The sequence below is a fragment of the Daucus carota genome, chromosome 3 (assembly GCF_001625215.2).
Source record: "Daucus carota subsp. sativus chromosome 3, DH1 v3.0, whole genome shotgun sequence".
Taxonomy (NCBI): Eukaryota; Viridiplantae; Streptophyta; class Magnoliopsida; order Apiales; family Apiaceae; genus Daucus; species Daucus carota.
The window spans coordinates 43,511,218-43,532,390 of NC_030383.2; the positions used below are offsets into that span (position 1 = coordinate 43,511,218).

The 21,173-nt window shown below is 32.0% G+C and overlaps 2 protein-coding genes across 5 annotated transcripts; one reads left to right on the forward strand and one right to left on the reverse strand.

The window, feature by feature from the left end:
• LOC108214929 (probable xyloglucan endotransglucosylase/hydrolase protein 7) lies at positions 1-1,756 on the forward strand. Its single transcript, XM_017387183.2, has 4 exons — positions 1-394; positions 514-614; positions 711-907; positions 1,010-1,756. Exons 1-4 carry the CDS (start codon positions 208-210, stop codon positions 1,398-1,400), a joined length of 876 nt encoding a protein of 291 aa, XP_017242672.1. The 5' UTR covers positions 1-207; the 3' UTR covers positions 1,401-1,756.
• Positions 1,757-2,468: 712 nt separating this feature from the next.
• Positions 2,469-7,727, reverse strand: LOC108214927 (uncharacterized). 4 transcript variants are annotated; one of them, XM_017387182.2, is made up of 12 exons: positions 7,482-7,727; positions 6,862-6,908; positions 6,535-6,606; positions 5,992-6,062; positions 5,146-5,224; positions 4,992-5,066; positions 4,732-4,846; positions 4,163-4,220; positions 4,008-4,079; positions 3,562-3,692; positions 3,361-3,484; positions 2,469-2,847 (listed from the first exon to the last, which is right to left on the reverse strand). In XM_017387182.2, exons 2-12 carry the CDS (start codon positions 6,874-6,876, stop codon positions 2,772-2,774), a joined length of 888 nt encoding a protein of 295 aa, XP_017242671.1. In that variant the 5' UTR covers positions 6,877-6,908; positions 7,482-7,727; the 3' UTR covers positions 2,469-2,771. The 4 variants fall into 4 exon arrangements, with proteins under 4 accessions (XP_017242671.1, XP_063944992.1, XP_063944991.1 ...); XM_064088922.1 differs by having other exon boundaries at positions 7,438-7,727; XM_064088921.1 differs by lacking the exon at positions 7,482-7,727 and adding an exon at positions 7,021-7,045.
• Between the last annotated feature and the right edge of the window lie 13,446 nt (positions 7,728-21,173).

Here is a 21,173-nt window from a genome sequence, read left to right on the forward strand (position 1 = left end):
CCATGATACGGCTTATGTGGTATTATTTGCTAGCTGTAAGGAAAGCTTCGTTTTTTCTTCTCAGTTTAATTGTAACATTTAATTCCACTTATCCCCACTGATTTATTTGATATTTCAAATCATTTGCTTCGGTTTCTATTTCATCCACATCTCTATATAAACCCCCTAAGTGCTTCATTAGCTTCATCATCATCTCAGCTTCATTTCATGGCCTCAATGTTGAAGTACTCAAATGCAGCTCTTTTGCCGCTGTATGTGGTTTGTTTCTTGATCCCTGCAGCGTTGGCTCGACCTGCAACGTATCTGCAGGACTTCCGCACTACCTGGGGCGATACTCATATCAGGCAGCTCGACGGGGGCAGGGCCATTCAGCTAGTTCTAGACCAGAATTCTGGTACTTAGTAATTGATTTTCTTATGCCTCCTATATTCTTGGTATTGAATAATTATGATATATAGTAGTAGTAATTGTTTCCTGTATAACACTGTCAAATTCTGTTTGATGATTAAATAGGGTGTGGATTTGCTTCCAAGTATCAGTACTTGTTCGGAAAAGTTAGCATGAAGATCAAACTCATCCCCGGTGATTCTGCAGGGACAGTTACTGCCTTTTATGTAAGTTAGCGAGGTTTTCAATCTCAACTCTTTGATTTACTAGTATGCCAAAGAATAGAGATTTAATTGTGGCTTCTTCATTTTGGTTGATAATAGATGAATTCCGACACTGACACAATACGCGATGAGCTCGACTTTGAGTTTTTAGGGAACCGGACTGGACAGCCTTACACAGTCCAAACCAATGTGTACGCTCATGGAAAAGGTGACAGAGAACAGAGGGTTAACCTTTGGTTTGACCCTGCTGCAGCATTTCACACTTACTCTATTTTGTGGAACCACAATATGGTTGTGTAAGTTGATCTAATTGTCAACCAGAGCATCTAAAACTTAAATTTCATCACTGATTAAATGACTAAGGGGAAGACATGAGATCTAATATCTCGTGTATGCAGGTTTTATGTGGATGACGTACCCATCAGAGTGTACAAGAACAATGAAGCAAGAGGAATTCCGTTCCCAAAGTCTCAACCGATGGGAGTTTACTCAACATTGTGGGAAGCTGATGATTGGGCAACCAGAGGAGGAATAGAGAAGATAGACTGGAGCAAAGCTCCATTTCTTTCATACTACAAGGACTTCGACATTGAAGGATGCCCTGTGCCAGGACCAGCTGCTTGTGCCTCTAACGTCCGTAACTGGTGGGAAGGTGCAGCTTACAAACAACTCAGCCCTATCGAAGCTAGGCGATACAGGTGGGTTCGAATGAATCACATGACCTACGACTACTGCACCGACAAGTCCCGCTACCCCAATACGCCCCCTGAGTGTCTTGCAGGCATCTAATCATCCCAATCCACATATTGAATACACGTACATGTATATGTGTACATTTGAATTTGTATGTTCGTCCCTTCTAGTGTTTTACTATAAGGCCCTACAGATATACTCCTTTTGTATGTTAAACTTGCGAGACATGCATATAGAAAGGGTATAGAGGGAATAAGAATATTTGCTTTCTTGTGCTCATGCATGTAAAAGGTTATTGATGTTTGTGTGGCTCTCTCAAGGTCAATGTGATGTTAACTGTGTCTCTGGCATCGAGCCTGAAAACAAAAATGCTATTTGCTTTATTATGAAACTGATGTATATCAATATCAACTTAAGTACAAACTGTTACCAGTTGTTGTTTTCTATTTAAACCCCTTTGTCTGCATCTTATAAAATTTGATCCTGACTTGTAAATTGTAATATTAATCCAAGAAAACAACATTTATCAAAAAAAGAAGAGAAACTTCATTGTACTTGACTATTTATCTTAGAAGTTTAAGGATGGTCCCGATTATTTAAAATGTTTCCATCTTCATCTTGGTTTTCAAAATCTGTATACTAGGTAAAAGTACAATGGAAATTTTGTTCACCTTTACTGCATTAAGGACATTTTATCTTCAGATCTATAAAGTACTAGGAGTTTAAAGCAGTTACCGGACATCATCGCAGAAGTTGCCCTGAGGTCCAAGTGCTCTGACGAACATTTATTCAGGAGCATTGATCCATTGGGACCACGAGCTTCTACGTTAACACATATTTGGTGGCTGATAAATATAATAGAAATGACTAATGGGTTTAGCACACGAAATGAACGGAAAATTGGGGTGTTTACCTTTTAATAGACCACTGGATTCTCTGTTTTTTTGAAGTCTAGCATCCTCATATGATTGTAGTAGGCTACTTATCTTCCGTCCGCCAACCATTCTCAATCGGTAAAGGACTGCAAAACTATTACAAAGTTTGCTGCAACAATACTTCAATTCAAAGAGAGTGTCAATGTATACAAATTCGTGACGCTATGTCATTTCTGTAGGGACATAACAAGTAACATAAGCATTTCAGCAAGGAGATGGTTTTTGGGGATGGCATGAAGAATAGTGGCTACTAGCAAAAGTTTACAAGGCGCAAAAGTTTAAATACAAGAAAGAGTTCTGTATATCTCAAATCAATTCAGTAAGACCTTAAACAGCTTGCTAATCTAAAAAAGAACAAAGATAAAGAGAGGTGGCAGTGGCACCTCTGCAAACCTTATAACTTAAGACAACAAATTACGTTCATCAGATATCTTTGCAACTTCAGCTGTCCTGAATTTCAATGTGTGTTCACAAGATTGTGAAGATAAAATACATCAGTATTCCTTTTATCAGGATAAAGATTATGACTGTTTCACTTCTTTACATTAACTTTGATGGCAACTGGGTCTGAACAATATGGACAGTTCCCAAACAGAACGTTATATGACCTGCACAAGAAGCAAGCAAAGAAGTATTTAAGATTGTATTTGAATGAAGCATGTTGATGATTGTTTAAAAGGCAGAATATTGACAATTTTGGGTCAACCTCATCCTTAAAAGTTGTATTGCAACTTGAAAATATGCAGTGGAATACCTAATCTGATATCTATAAGGTTGTAGCAATTGCAGAGAAACGTGTACAGATTTAAATTTTACATAGATTTACTGATTTGGTGGTCGCCTATCTTCGTCATCACATTTTTACTGGAAAGATGGAACAAACTGCACAGCTGGATTGTATTAGCAACTTACACTCTACTTGATACTTGCACCTCACTGCTTTCTCTCAGCAAAATTTATTTCAATGATGCATGGGAGATTTCACTAGGGGGAAAACAAAGGGATGTCTGACATATAGGGAATGAAGTCCGCTTTTTCATATAATACTCATTATTAAAACAAATCATGATCAGAGCTAAATAAATGAAGAAATGCACCATTGGAACTAAAACCAAACATACTGTCTTGTTGTAGTAAGTGTGAGCAACCAATCCCCAAGACATATACTATGGAAGGCCCTATTGCAGACTTTATTATCACATGTATAATCAGTGGTGCTTCCGCTGCTAGCTCCAAGTTCAACATCTACATAATTAATGAACTCAATAAGAAGGAACTACTTAAAAATGCTGTAGAATCTGTAAATGAAGAATTATTATTACCCGTGGGAAGATATTGTGCATAACAGATCCCACATTCAGTTTGATTATCGCTCACATGAACACTGGGTGGTGCTGGAAGTTTTGATTCAAATATGTTTGAAAGATTTTCAGGAACTGGTTTGTCCTTAATCCTGTCCAACGTAAGAAATTATGAGCACGGTGCTTAGACAGGAGACCCAATATATTGCGACGAAACAAAATATACTGTATCAATCATGTTTTAGATATTTAATCTTCAAGCTGGAAACTAATCATACTTTTGCAAGTCTGCAAGCACAAGTTCAGTATAACCTTGTGACCAATGTGAGTCAATTTAAACATTTATAAATGTATAAGGAAATTTAAACCATGTACTTCAACAAAGATACCATTCTAGAGCACCACAGAAAGAATTAGTCATATATAAGAAGATCCAACTAAGATTAGCAACGAGATTAAGAACATACCATCTTTTGCAATTTCTCCTCCACATCTTTCTTAACAAGTTTACCTTGTGATCTGAGCCCATAAAGCGACATCTATCAATGAAAAAACTTTTAGCATTAATGGGCTTGGTATTAGTAATTAGTAATATCAATAAAAGATGGAGGATAATTCCTACTCCGGTAAAGATCGTGGATCCGTGGCACTTATGAACAGCATCAGAAAGCAATCATCTCCTGAGAACCATAAACATCCCGAAAACTAGAATCAGTGCCAGGGTCACAAGGAGAATATCAAAAGGGTGAAGGAATGATAAGTATCAATCTACTTTTCCTCTAACACGTGTTTCCAGTTCCAGTTTAGTAACAGAACATAAGGCATATATATTGAAGCTTGGTACAGAATACACGCACCATGCGACAACGCTAGATCAAGACTTGAGAGAGAAATTCCAGTTATAATTTGTATATTGTTCGAGTTTTAAAGGTTATTCAAAAGAAAATTAAAAGGTGAAAGAGATTTATGACAAAATCAGATAAAGAAACAAATTTGGAAAGATAAAAGCATGGATCAGTTTGGTGCATCTACCTATCTTAAGAGTTTTATACGTAAACTTAAGATTGGTGCATGTACTGGACAAACAAAGGCAACTTTAAGGATACAAGCAACTTTGTCAACTGCTAACTTATGCAACCCTCTGAGTTTGAAAGAGAGCAATCAATATGGTTAAATATAAAAAATGATTACCCATATTGATTTGACGATAACAAGTAGCACGAGTTGGCTGTTTCGGATAAATAACCCAAAGATCATGATCAATAACATCCAATGTAGACCAGAACTCCTGAAGTTTCTCTAGATGCTGCAATACGTAGCAGGAGGGTTAAAATCATTGTACAGTATAAAACATATACAAGTTGATAGTACTTGTAGATCACTCGTCCTCACAAGAGAGTTGGTTTAAAGAATAGTTGTATGAGCAAGACTTATTAAGTTTATAAATGCACCTTCTGGAATTGTTTTACAACATTCGTAAGTCTGTAATTTGTCAGCCACTCCAAAGTAAAAATATAAGGCACATCCTACACAATATTAAAATATTTAATTCGTAACAAATAATTAAATATAGCATTAGCATGCATAGAGTTGGATAGAACAAACTGCAGAAACCGCAGGCGGGCATTTCGGATATGTTTTATCCAGCATTATCTCCATCACATGTACTCTTTCTTTTTTGTCTCTGAAACTCAAACATGCACAAAACAAATAAATAACACAATTTTAAGTCCCTGTTACATTAATATGAGAACACATAACCACATATAAGCCAAATAGAGAGAACACAGAAGTGTGAACACAAGCGCGCACACAGAGATAGAGAGCAAGCGAGGAAGAAGGAATAGAGATCTACACAAGTGACTCATATGCCTAAAGCTTGTAAGAAAATAACGATTATGCCAAACCTTCACAATCTAATTGAGGAATTTGGAAATCTCAGTTAATGACAAATTTGAGGATTTTGTTTGGGGAACAGATATATTGTCCAATGTTCATAGGTCTTTGGAATCCTAGTAAGACAAAGCTTTTGGCTGACTTAATTTATGCTCAAAGTAGAGGTTAGAAGGTCTGTTACTAGATTAGACACAAGTAATTATAAAAGATTAAGGAAACTAACCCCACAAATATTTAATACGTAAAAATAAAGAGAATATCACCAACGATTGAGCTGAGCATATGAAATTGACACATTAAACTGACACTAACTTGTTTGTACATAATTGAGGCTTCTTCACTAAGTTTGGTTGAACAAGTACAACTCCAACCCGTTAAATAACAAAAATATAATTGTTATCTTCCAGATACAGCACTCATCCTGCCTGAACCTACATATATTGTCCTTGTTGGAGATCAACCCCTTGGCTAAAATCAAATGAAATGCAGAAGTTCAAGGTAGAGTATAGTTGTTGCTCAAAAAAGTAAAATCTCTAACAGGGTTAAAAGGATCACCTGAAGCGGAAGCTAAGAAATGTAAGATCTTCTCCAAGCCTCAGTAGATGCTCCCATCCAACTTCTTCGATCTGCAAATTACATTTTTCGAATAATCATCTATATGACTTTCACTAAACTTGCCAAAGAAAACACGCCAGCAAGAAAGGAATTTATTACAGGATATTTGTTTTTAATCAAGTTACCAAGTGCTTAGTCTAACTAATAGAAGATATTCAATTAATCCTATATTCCTCTTTGCAAAACTTTAGAGGCCCTGGCCTTTGAAATATTCAATTAATCTAATATTCCTCTGTGCAAAACTTTAGAGGCCCTGGCCTTTGAAATATTGAGCATCCACCGAAAGAGAAAGGATGGGTCATGTTTTCTACATTTTGGGGAAGCAAAGCAAAGAAACAATTATCTCTTTAGACCATTTCAAATGGCATGCTACAGTAGACCTGCTAGTAATGCTGCAGCATAAAGCCCTACTTTCAAAATGTCACATGTACCACAGACACTATTCCAATCTTTTCAGGCGGGTAAGATAATTTGCCCACTCACCTCCGTATATATCATGCGACAAAAAGAAGATGAGGGGCCGGGTTTGTCGCACTGGATCTGCTCAGTGCCGTCCTACAATCCAAGAATAATGAATTATTATTCCAACTCTTACACGATTACATACATAACATGATAAGAGCGATGTTAAAATGGATGTACGCACTAGCCCTATAGTCAGGATATCAATTTCAGATTGATGGTGAACAAAACCGCTTCAAAAACTTGATGGTAATCATGTAAAATTCTAATAAATAATATCAATTTGGTGCTCTAAATTCTGATATTTGGTTTGTCAGACCATAATTTTGATTCGAAACCAAACCTTACCATGCTGGTACCCATAAAATAATAATTCACCGCAAGTTTGATCCAATCTGCAATAATAACATGCAAGTAGCTCAGTTACATGGCTTAAATAATATCAATCATAAAAATCCGAAACTCGTTATCTAGAACCAACTTAAAACTCAACCAATAACGACTAACTGTTGGTCATTAACAGACTAACAGCAGTGCAGTCCTGATCACTTCACCAAATTTTTCCTGACAAAATTATATTACGTAGATAATTTAAAAGGGATCAACAAAGGCCCTCTGACTATGCTACATTAGAGTCCAAAATCTGTTACGATAACATCAGATTATTGCAACCAGAAATATAAAACAGAGAATCAACTTATAAAGTGTTTGCATGAAGGAGCAATAACAACATCTACCAATCATAATATAACAGGGAAATGTCTGACATGAACGTAATTTATATATAAAACATAATTAGCATTTACTGTACATAGATATTGAGATAAATATATTGATGAGACAAAACATCAAACATATTGCATACATATGGATTGCTGGTTAAACTGAAAAAACAACTGATAATTGTATTTATTATACTCATACCATTGAATAATTGTCCCTCGGCCTAAATTTAACAACTAATGTACCTCTAAGATTGTACAGCTGTTAGAGAAATCTGAGTATCTGACTATCTCTGTACAAACAGTTGCAAAGTATATGTGCATACTAAACGATTTCGAATTGTATTTCACTATTTTGGGTCCAGGTCCCCGGCAGTCATGCTGCCAGGACACGGTTAACTAGCTTATGATTTTTAATCGTTGGATATTCAGCACTCAAATTATAACAAAATTTTAATATATTTAGCGTTTTTTAACCGATAGAGAGAGTAATTCTACACCGTTTACAGGTTAAAATGCGCTAGACAAGCTCCGTCTCGCGCTTAAAAATAATCGAACGTATAAAAAAAATTTATTTTTTTTAAAATAAAAAATTTATTATAATTTGAGTCGCTGAATATTTATCCAATAGCTCATAAATCATATGTTGGTCAAGCCGGCCCTGGCAGTCGTCTGCCAGGACTAGCACCCTTGTATCTTTTAGCTTAACCATAACCGGAAATAAAAAAGAGTAAATTTTTTGATTTGTACTTTTATTAGTCGTTTAAAAAATAAAACAAAATACGTAAATTGACGACATTTGATAAAGAATACATAAAATTTGTTCATAATACTTTACAGCTCAGGAACACTATAATTTATGTTAAAAAAAATATTTTCATGACATTAAGATGTATTTACTTTATCTTCAAAAAAAAAAGATGTATTTACTTTGATGAAAAGAACAAAAGATAATGGAATAAAATAGATTTAATTACACTTTGTAATCCCTAAGTTTGCTCTAAACACAGTTTACTACTTGGACTTTAAAACGGGCAATATACATTCTATATGTAACATTCCCGTGCAAGTTGTAACCCCTAGTCACTATTCCGTCCAAATCTGCCGTTAACTTTAACTGTTTCAGAAGTAACAATGTGTATATTAGTTTCTAACAGCTATTTTAATTTTTACCCCCTGTGACCCCTCAAAGTTTATGTATTATATTTTGAAATTATTTCTGAACAAACACAACGATGTAAAAAAATTTAAAATAATATTTAAGATATGTATTCATTTTAAAATTTTAAAATAAGTTACATCGTTTATGTAAAAAAAAATACATTTTCAGATTCTAAATCTAAATACATATTTTAAAATTTAATTTAAAATTTTTTACATCGTTGTGTGTTCAGAAATAACTTCAAAATATTATACATAAACTTTGAGGGGTCACATGAGGTAAAGTAGTTGTTAAAAACTAATATACACACTGTTACCTCTCAAACAGTTGAAATTAACAGCAGATTTGGACGGAATAGTGATTAGAGGTTACAACTTGCACGAGAATGTTAATAAGTGTAGAGTGTATATTGTCACGTTTTAAAGTTCAGGTGCTAAACTGCGTTTGGAGCAAATTTAGGGGTTACAAAATGTAATTAACTCTTATATATATATATATATATATATATATATATATATATATTGTTTTAAGGTGTATTGACAGTATTTTAATATATATCTTGTTTTAAGATGTACTGTCTTGTAACATTGCCATGCACGTGTGCTTTATAATATTCGTAATTTTATCTTTTATATATTAAATTTAATTGAAATATAAATTGGTTATGCTGACCGATTTCCAAAATGTTTTGGTTTAATTGATAATAAAAAGATTTATTAGAACATGTTATATATTAAGGAGACCTGTAGAAGAATATTTCAATTTTAATATAATGATAATATAGATAGATCTATGTATTACTTTTAAAATGATAATATGGAGTAATTAAAAATAACATAATATATTTAGTTGAAACATATCATCAATTATATATATTAATAATTTTGTATAATAATATTATCTTTTCTATATGTATGCTTCGTGTGTTATTTTTAGACAATCAACTTTCTTAGTTAGAAATCTAAAAAGATAATATGTTTTAGTCAAAAAGAATAGTTGTTATGTTGTCCAAAGTTATTGTTAGAATATTGAGTTTTTTTAGTTAGAAAATATAAAAAAGATAATAATTTTATTTTAAAAAAGATAATTGATTATATAACTAGGCCATAGTTCGGCCAAGTACCTGGCCAAAGTAACTACCGACCAAACTTTTAATGTTTGAATTTTAATAGTACATTATAGATTTGTTCTGGATATGTGTGCATATTTAAGAAAGAGAATTTAGAAGTTGAGAAAATTAGTGTCTTTTTGTGACTTCTCCTTGTATTTAATTTTTTCGATACTATTTTCATTTTAAATTATCAAATATTGTAAATAAAATTATCCAATCATTTAAGTAACTTATTAGTCATACATTTTGAACACTTTAATTAATTTATAATTTATAATTCATAATCTATATATCATTTATAATCCTTTTTGTATTTTAATTAGTTTATTTTGAATGGCAAGTGATTTTTTAAGTTTAATCAAACTATCCATCATAAATGGTTCGTTTTTCAAATGTGTGCTATTGTTTCATCCCTACCCGGGCTTTCCTAAATTTTAACCACTCCCTCCGTCTAATAAACCAAGTAGGAAGGTTTCTTATCATCGCTTGATTATGATTTACATGGAGCAAATTGTTTACGAGGATTTGCTTATGAGATGTTTGTAGTTTGAGCCTTCTTTATAGTCATTCTCTGAATAAGATTTTCATCAGGAAATGTTTTCTTGATTTTATCTTCAAATTAGGAGCTGATACTTCTGAAACTTGATAAATTAGATCAATAATTTCCCTAATGCATATGCATTAATATCTTGCAGTCTTAAATTTTTGTAGTGAAACTCACTAACTTTACTTTTAAATCAACTTTTAAGTGAATTCTTAGCGTCCTTAGCGGTATCAATATTTATACTCTCTGAGAGATGAGGTTGATTTGTCATCAGAGTTTGCTACGGCAAAGTTTGTGTTAGGATTTGAGTCTCAGTAGTTAACGACTGATGCTTAGATGTTGTGAGCGGAGTTAATTATTCAACTTGAGACTTATGAGCAACTATTTTTGTAACAAAAGTAGTAGTTAAGGTAGCATTGGGTATTGGCCTCAGGTGTTACTATTTAGAAGTAAAGGATCTTTATTGCCTTTTTCTGAAAAAATGGTCCAGATTGTCAATTCAAAACGTAACTTCGTGTCGTCTTTACAATGTCGGACAAAAACACAACTTTAAGTCGTGTTTTCAGCTGAAAGCGAAACTTCAAGTCATGTTTTCAGCAGAAAATTAAAACGCAACACAAAGTTGTTTTTTGAAATAACAGTTGGGGTCATTTTTTCAGAAAATGACATTAAGGCTCATTTGTCGTAAATAGTGACAACAACAGAAGACTTTTCATCCAACCTGGTAAGCTGCTCCAAGAAGTCATCTCGAAATAATGTAATCTACATCCAAATTATTTTTTCAAATAAAATAATTAATTTATATAATTACATAAGATATTACTTAATGTTGTATTTAATATAATATATATCACACTATTTATCTACAATAAGTTATTACTAATTATTGATAAAACAATTTGGTTTGGTAAAATTTAGTGATCCGGATTTGAATCCTAATTTATATAAAAAATCATGATCAGATTCCGGTCCAACTTTTCCAATAAAATATCTGAATTTTCATATTTTTTTAAACGAATACCGGACCGATAATTCAGAAATTTGCTTTTCAAATTTATGCCTCACCTCTAATTTTTGATAATTTAGGAATTAATAATAATATCATTTACTCAATAATTTGAAAAGCAAGTATCATTATTGCCTCTCAAATAAAATCAACCTTTCATTCTCCAATGTTTGTATTATTATAATTAAAACGAATACTTTTGTCTAATCTTAATATTCATTGATGAAAGATTTTGAATGTAATCGTTTGATCCTACCGATTATAATTTATGATGATAAAAATATATTTAATAATATCTACATTTTAAAAATGTTTTTTTTCTTATACAAATTACATAATACTCCACATCTTTAAAATTTTAGGAATAAATTATCGTTAGATGCTTACAAGATGAGTATGATTCACAAAACAGTTTAGATTTAGGCCCAACTTCATGTATTCCTTATAAGTTTTTGTTTTGGGCCACCGGGTAAGACCTTTCATAGTCCAAAATCCTAATGTGCGTATATATAATCTCTCCTAAACATTACATTCGCCGCACAGTTTCTCTTGTATGTGATAACACAATTTATATATATACATATGTATTCAAGATATGTTACTTGTTATTCATTCTATCATTTGTGAATTCAGGCCTCGACTTTGAGACTCTACTGCAATTGTGAATGGAAGAATATTATTATAAGATCACCCTCGTGAGATGGTTTGTCATTCATGTAAGTATTTTATGCTTGTTGGTCAGATATAGTATTTTATATCAATTCATAAAAGGACGTTCACAATCTTATCAAAATATTTCAATAAATATGTTACAGATTTGTGATGTATATTAAAATATGTCATCTATAATTATGTTAAAATATTTGAATTCAAATTGATATCCATATTTTTTGATTCATTTCTTATGTTTTTTCCTTTTTTTGGTAGATTTATTTTTAGATCTTATTATTGGGTTGCTGATTAACTTCTTATTTTGCAGATTTTTCACACAGAAGTATAGAACTTTGCAATACTTGCATTATTGTTGGATCTATTTGTAAAACAATGAAGAAGATGCTCCAGTTTCAACATTATCTCAACTAGCTTACAATGGTAAGTGAAGATTGGATATTTACATCTTCTTTTTATAGTTTATTTATCATATAGTAATCTAGTCGGTGATAATTTGTTAAGTAATTGATCTAGAAATTTTGGTAGCATAATTTTTATTTTAATTTCAAAATTCTTAAAATTAAGTTTTTATGAGTTGTTTGTTATAGAAAAATAATATTTTATAAATTAAAACTATATTAAAATATAATTAATATTATAGCAAATTTATTTTTACATGATTAAATCTTTTTAAAACATAAATATTATTATAACACATTTTAAACTTTATAGCTTTCTATATTATACTATAATATTCAAATTAGTCTGAATTAGAGATATTTATAGTCGGTAACTCAATGTTGACTAATCTTAAATTATTAATATTTTATGTCACTTTTGTTTGCTTGTAACAATTATTTATTTGTTGGTAAATTTTACGAAATTAATATGTAGTTTTTAAAACTACCAAACTTATATACATTATTGAGCTGCTTACTAGAACTATTATATGTGGTCTTTGTATCTGACCAGACATGCCTGACTGCTGGTGTGAGTGAAAGATCATGAAAATCTCCAAAAAAGGTTGGAAAGTCCGGTGCAAGGACATGAAGGATGGAGACCGATCTGACATATTGCAGGTACGAAAAACAACCGTTTTAAATGATCAAGTTGTTAATATTGAATTGTGCACTTTGGTTTCTTGGATGGTAACAACTTTTTCAACTCCAGTCACAAGTTAAGTATATTGTTTACGTTGAACATTGTCCTTTATGCATCGTAGGTAAAAATCTGCACTCACTGAGGCCCAACCCGGCCCTAGGCATATATGCGATTTTCATGTATTTCTTTATTGTGCAAACAATGTCAGTTTTAACATGTATCTCAGCAATTAATTGGTTTGGGAATTACATATAGTGTATTGTTAGATGAATAATTTTTTTTAACACTATATGATGTGTAGCAATATGTTCCTCCACCAAGACTTGCACGTCCTGATAAGCTGAGCATGAGACACTGTGACCAGCTTACCATCCGTCCATGTCAGAAGATCCTCCTACTACTTATGAGGTTGGAGCAACCATTGATGCATGGCGGAATAATGACTGGTGGCAAGATTTTGCTTTTACCGTAGAGTCCGTCTTCAACTGTGGCAATTACCATCTTTTCTTACTGGTAAGCTATTTCGACAAATTTGGATGCATTTTCCCTTGTTACATATAGTATTCTTGTCATGTCAAAATAACTTTTAATTAAATGGCTTTATTAGATTTAGGGGAACCCTGACTATGCACCTGACTACTGGTGTAAGTGCAAGATCATGGAAATCTCCGAAAAACGTTGGAAAGTCCACTACAAGGACACGAAGGATGGAGACGGATCTGGCATATTGGAGATGCACCCTTTATGTGATGTCCTTGCCTCTGTACAATCATGTTATACAAATACGTCCTTGACTAGTAATATTGTTGGATATAAACAAAAGCCTGTATCGTGTTATGATTATTGGACAAGTATCAATCATGGTTTTGATGTAACCTATCTCACAAATAATGCCAAATGTTATAGCAAAAAAATAAGAGTGTAGCTAATGTGTTGGAATTTTAGAGTGCATGCTCTTAGTTGAGAATTAGGGTTGTTCTCGTTGACTAGGCTATATTACGACTTATGCAAGATGCCTACGTATTTCAAACTTGTGTTGAAAATTAAGAGAAAACGTAATTCTAAGATAAGGGATAATGTGTATTGACAGAACTACCGAAAGAGAGTCTTTGAAATAATTCTCATTTTCATAATTGGGAGGATGTGATACCAAAAGATTTGACTGGGAAGTATCCATTTCAAATTGAATGTGGAATAACTAACTGAAATGAAATAACTTCAATTGATTGAAATTATAAGCAGATTGGCTTTAAAATCTAATCATTAAAGAAAGAAAAAATGCCTATAATTTCATTACATTTTTTAAAATTCCAGTTGAATACCCTCGAATTTCATGAATGAAAAACAATCCTTTAGAATCCCAACTGAAATACACCCCACCCAATCAAATAGTTTGGAATTGACAACCCACCTAGTCAAATAGTTTGGAACTGGATTTTTTTTATACATTTTTTCACCATTCTAAATTTTACAAAATTATAGAAGTGCCCCCGCAAAATTTAAAAATATATAGGTGTCTTGTGAAAAATTGCTTGGCGCCCACCCCTCAGTTTATATCCTAGATCCGCCCCGGTGGGTTGTATTCAACTGGAATTTTAAGGTATATAATGTTATCCAATTGAATACCTGAAGATTCTGTTACATTTTTTAAAATTCCAGTTGAATACCCTCGAATTTCATGAATGAAAAAAATCCTTTAAAATCTCAACTGATTACACCCCACCCAGTCAAATGGTTTGGAATTGAATGATCGAAGGAATAGAAGATAATATACATTTTATTTTGATTTAAAAAGGAATATATATATATATATATATATATATATATATATATATATATATATATATATATATGATTTGATAACCCCAAAATTTTGGATTACAAATTTTATTTTAATTTTTCTTTCATTCCATTTTAGGGTGAACGGAGTTTAAGGGTAACAAACTTGTTTAGTTAATAAAAATAAGAATATTATTAGAAATAAGACAGCAAATTTGATATAAAAATTATATTAAATATATTTTTAACAACAAATTTAGTATTCGAATTTGGTATCCAAATTTGGGCATCACACTATTTAGTATAAATTTTACACTATTTTAATATTGCAATGCAGTTATATTTTATTGTTTTACACTATTTTAGTATTACATTACAGTTATAATTATTATTTTAGTGAGAATATTATATTATTAGTACGAATTTAATAAATATCATTTTGATTAATAACATTTGTGAGATGATAATCAATATGTGATCCTACATTGTGTATTTTCAAATATCATAATATAATCAAGAAATACTTTAGTCATAGAGTAGTTTAGTGATGTACTTATCTGCAAGTTTAAAAAAAACTACGATAAGATAAGTTATGATAAAAATAAACAATAAAATAACTAATTCAATATTTTCAATGTTATTTTAAGTTTGACATTTAAGGTTTTAGAATATATTATATTAATAATATTATATTAATAATATAATCGATACATGTGAAATTTATTAAAGAATGAATATAAGTAGAATTGCACTATTTTCATATCAACGATATTAGTTGATTAGTAACTCGCTTAAATGATTGTACAACAGTATTAATGTTTTCCGGAATTATTTGAGTTTTTCAAAATTATACCAGCCTCTAATATTATCACAAACTCCTTCCGATTTTTTAATTCAATAAAAATAAATATATAATTTAATTCTTTCTCTACTTGTAGCAGGACCATGACATAAAAGAGACATGAGAGAAGATCGGTAAAACTAGAGAAGAGATAAAAAAAAATTAATAGAATTTTTTTATATAATAATCTAATATTTTGAATACATGTCTCAATATTTGTATAGTAAATCATTATAAGTTCTAAATTACCAAAATATTCATAATATATAATATCATAGATAATATATTTATATATTCTAACATCTCTCTCAAACTCTCGATGTTGTGGCAACATGTATTGAGGATTTGTCGGACAAGAGCCGAAGGTGTGAAATTGATTGAGCTATGGTGAAAATATTAGCAGAAAGTATATGAAATAATATAATTGTTTCCTATTACAAATGATGTCGGGTATATGATAATCAATTTCAATATATATGATAATCAATTTCAATATATTTGGTACGCTCGTAAATGACCGAATTACGTGCTAATATACAACCAAAAGCGTCGGTTGATGGCCCTATTGCATGGGTTCTTAAACCGATGCCAAAGATGATTTGCGTCGTCAGATTAACCAACGTTATAGGCCTATATCTATAGGGTCTCCGACATTTGCTACGCGACTTAACCGACGCCTTAAGAGTTATTTGACCGATAAATTGGACTTTCACACAAAACACACAACAAGAAAGAAGAAGAAAGAACAATATCATAACACTTTAATTTTCATAAAAAATGATTTGTTAAGATTATAATTACATAGTTAAACACTAACTATACTTAATATATGAAATCTAACATTCAAACTCATCCAAATTATTAATATGAAATATTATAGAATCCAGAATGGATTCCAAAATGAAATCCTCAATGGAATCATATATACATTCTTTGCATGATTAATATCACATAGAATCATGTTATTTTTAATTCATAATTGTTGTTAAACATGTTAGATGCTATTATTATTTATAATAAAAGGTTAATTAGCTTAAACTTAAAACTTAATTTAAGTTTTTTTTTTGGAAAGAAAAAGATTTTATTTAAGGCTTAACAGAATCAACCGCCAGTGTCTCCAATACAACAGAAGGAGGAGACAAGAAATCAACAAAACTATTGACCATACAAGGAACCCTGGCTAAGAGATGGGCAGCCTTGTTGGCATGCTTTTTAACAAACAAAACTGAAACATCAGGCCTAGATTGAAGCATAGAAAGACACTCTCTCAGGATGAAATCAACCTCAAAACAACATTCTACCTTCTTCTTCAGAGCATTCACCACGAGAGGGGAGTCACTTTCGACTTCCACATGCAATAATGGTATTGTTTGAAGCCACATTAAAGCCTCGATAAAACCCCAAGCTTCTCCCTCCATGACTGGAACTTCCCCTGCACTTGTGATCGTCTTTTCTTTAATGAAGTTACCGTCATGATCTCGTAAAATCATTCCCACCGAAAATGACTTTTGTCCAGAAAACACCGAAGCATCAACATTTACTTTAAACTTTCCCTACGCTGGTGCACTCCAAGTAACTACACTGTAATTTATATATAGGGTAGCACTCCGCATACTCTCTTATATGGAGTTACGTAGAACATCATTATAAATATATACAATATATATATATATCATATTTTTTATGTAATATAATTACAAATTTTAATTATTAAATCGAAAATGAAGTTATACAATTTTTTTATTCCAAAAATGATCTAAAATCATGCAATATCTCAACATGATTCTATAACAGAATAATAATCATCCAAAATTATTTAGTTGTAGGATCAGTTTCGAAAATAAACTTTTTTCATATAATTTTAAGTGCTAAATTACTTATAATAAATATATATTATCGTATTCTATATTGGAATCACATTTTATATGTATTCCATAATAGAATTTATAATAAAATTGATGATTTACAATAGTGTACTATGTAACTCCATATAAGAGGTATCCCCCTAGAATGTTGGCCTATATATGTGTGTGTGTGTGTGTGTGTGTGTGTGTGTATAGGGGTTTACTCCACCAGAAACTAAATTAGCCCAAAAACTAGAAACTAGTCCCTGGCCAGTTTTTCATCACTGTTCTTAACTACAAAAATCACTCATTTGTATATCAGAAATCAATAATTTATATATGCAAAATCTGACAAATGTAGATATATAAATACACATATATACAACGTATATCATCATCATCTTCAATCATACTACATTAATGAAACTCCCGTCATCATTATCAACCCCTTCCACTACTGCCGCCTTCACTTACAACTATGATTTGCCCGTTTGTCATCATAACTTGCCACTACTAATGACTATCTACCATCACCACACACCTCATCCCGCCATTTTCTACCATCATAGACCTTCTACAATTATAATTGATCATCAATAATCGACCAGCAATGTCAATCCTAAGTAAATGTTCTTCAATTATTAAAAATAAAATACTGATGAATATACTATATAAATTAATGATTCACAACAGAGAAATTAGTGATTTCTACAGTTATAAACAGTGATTCAAGGAGTGGTTTCTAGTTTCTAGAATAACATTAGTTTCTATTTGATCACTTGCATATATATATATATATATATATATATATATATATATATATATATATATATATATATATATTTGATGTGAAGTGTGTACATACACGAAGAAACAGTTGCACTGTTTCAGATTCAGATAGATAAAAAAGTAGTGTATGTAATTTCAAATTGTATTTTATATGGATTAGCAAGTCATTATTATTCGAAGGCAGTCATGTTATCTACTTTCGGTGGCCGTTGGTTAAACATGTCCTCTAAATTTTTAATCCCCAGTATGTTACTCCCTCTGTCCCATTTAATTGTATACGCTTCTTTTCAACTGTTCGACACGCATTTCAATGCTCTTATAAAATATAGTTCCGTAACTTATTTTTGAGATTTTCTTTTTCTGAATAAAAATATAACATCCAAACTTTAATTCAGAAAAAGAAAATTTTAAAAATAAATTACACAACTACACTTTACAGGAGCATTAAAGTCCGTGCCGCGTCCCCGTCCCCCAATGTATACAATTCAGGGGGACGGAGGGAGTATAAACTTTAAAATATCTCAGGTACAATATTCAGTAAAATACTGTGGATCGAATGACTATAACAGTCACGGTTTAACAATTATTGCAGGGCCCCTGCCCCTACCTGCGACGCCAAGCTCATGTTTCTCTCAAAATCCTTCGCATCTTCGTGGAGTGGAATATATGGCTGATTCCATGTCAGCTAACAAGTATAATATTCACAGAACCGAGTGATAAAAAGCTACTCCCTCCGTCCCCCTGAGTTGTATACATTGGGGGACGGGGACGCGGCACGGACTTTAATGCTCCTGTAAAGTATAGTTGTGTAATTTATTTTTAAATTTTTCTTTTTCTGAATTAAAGTTTGGATGTTATATTTTTATTCAGAAAAAGAAAATCTCAAAAAAAAGTTACGGAACTATATTTTATAAGAGCATTGAAATGCGTGTCGAGCAGTTGAAAAGAAACGTATACAATTAAATGGGACAGGGGGAGTAATACAAACCGGAAGCATACAGTAAAGCTCTACGCAAGTACTTCCTCCATCCCACTGAATTGTATACGCTACTTTTTGACATGTTTTTTAAGGCTTTGTTAAAATATAGTTTCACGATATTTTTCAAAAATTTTCTTTTTCTGAAGAAAAATTTGATGTTTAAACTTTTATTCAAAAAATAAAATTTCAAAAAAATATTTTGCAACTATACTTTATTGGATACTCGAAATGCGTGTAAACAGCGAACATAAACATAGAGTATGTAGTAATATCGGTTACGTGGCCTAATCAAAATTTCCCGCGTCATTGATTTGACGCTGGCATGGACTCTTGAGGTACTCCATATGCGACCGACACGTAGTTGTAATGGGAGATTAACATACCTTTGCTTTTCAGCAATTGGTGGAGTCAAGCTAGCAACTTGAAGTTTGCTATTCTCAACTTCTCATGATAGAGGGATTGCATTAAAGTTAATGATGTTTAAGTAGGCGTATTATAGTTGTATGAAAACAGCAGTTGGTGGATTGATGCCATTAATTATAACCGAATCATTAACAAGGGAGTCACCCACAATGTCTAGAGATCGCTTTATACAGATGTTCGCAGGACTAATTAATAGAGTAACATTATATGTACATGATACATGGAGGAACTGCTAAATCCAAAATTATACTCCCTCTGTCCCATTTAATTGTATACGTTTCTTTTCAACTGTTCGACACGCATTTCAATGCTCTTATAAAATATAGTTCCGTAACTTATTTTTGAGATTTTTTTTTTCTGAATAAAAATATAACATCCAAACTTTAATTCAGAAAAAGAAAATTTTAAAAATAAATTACACAACTACACTTTACAGGAGCATTAAAGTCCGTGCCGCGTCCCCGTCCCCCAATGTATACTACTCAAGGGGACGGAGGGAGTAGTATAGGGTACATGTCACGGCAGTTCTCACTGGCATGCCTATAGGCATGTATTTTACAAAAAGGCATGCCCAAATGGCATGCCATTTTCCATTAAATATAGCAAAAACTGCTGCATCATTACAGGATCGATACTAAAGTGCACTTACAAATATAACAAAAGTTAGTAAATATTAAGAACAGAACTTATTACAGTACTAATTTATATTAGTAGTTTATCTAATATTTAACTATGATGTTGGACTATATTTTTAAAATTTTCAATATTTATAAGATATAATATTTATATAAATTTTATTATTTATATAAAAAATTAGTAAAAAAGCATGCCAAATGGACAAAAGGCATGCCTAGGGCATGCCCGTGCCGCTGTGACATGAACCCTAGAGTAGTATCGAAGTTAGATAACGTAACTTACATAAACAGCAGTTAATCATAAACAGGGAATAGACAAGCCGACAGCGTGTCATCACTACATGTGTGTCGTCGCCAGACGTGTGTAGTTCCCAACTGCATGATTTCTTCTCTAACTACCTCAAGTGCTGTTACGTCTCTTTCCCCTTATAATCGGATCCGAACTGAATTTTTTTATTAAAAATACTTCTCGTATAAATCGATGTTCTTAATTATATCTGACCTTCGTACATAAAATGTTAGCAGCAGAAGGAAGATAAAATAATAGGAGTGTAGCTTCAGAAGATGCTAGATAATGGAAAGATGACTGACCCACTTGATTTGATGAATAATCACCATAGCTTTGAACTTGCACATTATTGATGGCATGTATAATGTGGCGTCGACCATTAATAAAAAAATAAAAAATGACGATAAAGAGGTTGGGACTTGGTTGTCGTGTTCACGGGGTCAGCAAAGGACTCAAGTTGTCCTAGGACCAATTATTAGTATCGTGTGTTCAAAGTAAAATTTGATGCTCTATTCCGGTTTCAGAATAGAATCATGTATGTACATTACCACATTTTCTCAATTATATGCGTGCTTCCTTTCTCACATCCATCAATTATTCAACTCCACAACCCAATTGCAGATGTACCTCAAATTATTCTTAATCATAATTAATCTGTGTTTAATTATGAACCTCAGATCTTAATGATAATAATTTTGTTATTATAATTAACAGAACACGGAATGCTGTGGCTTGACTCATGAGTACTATATAAATACGTGTGGCCTCTCTTCACATATATAAC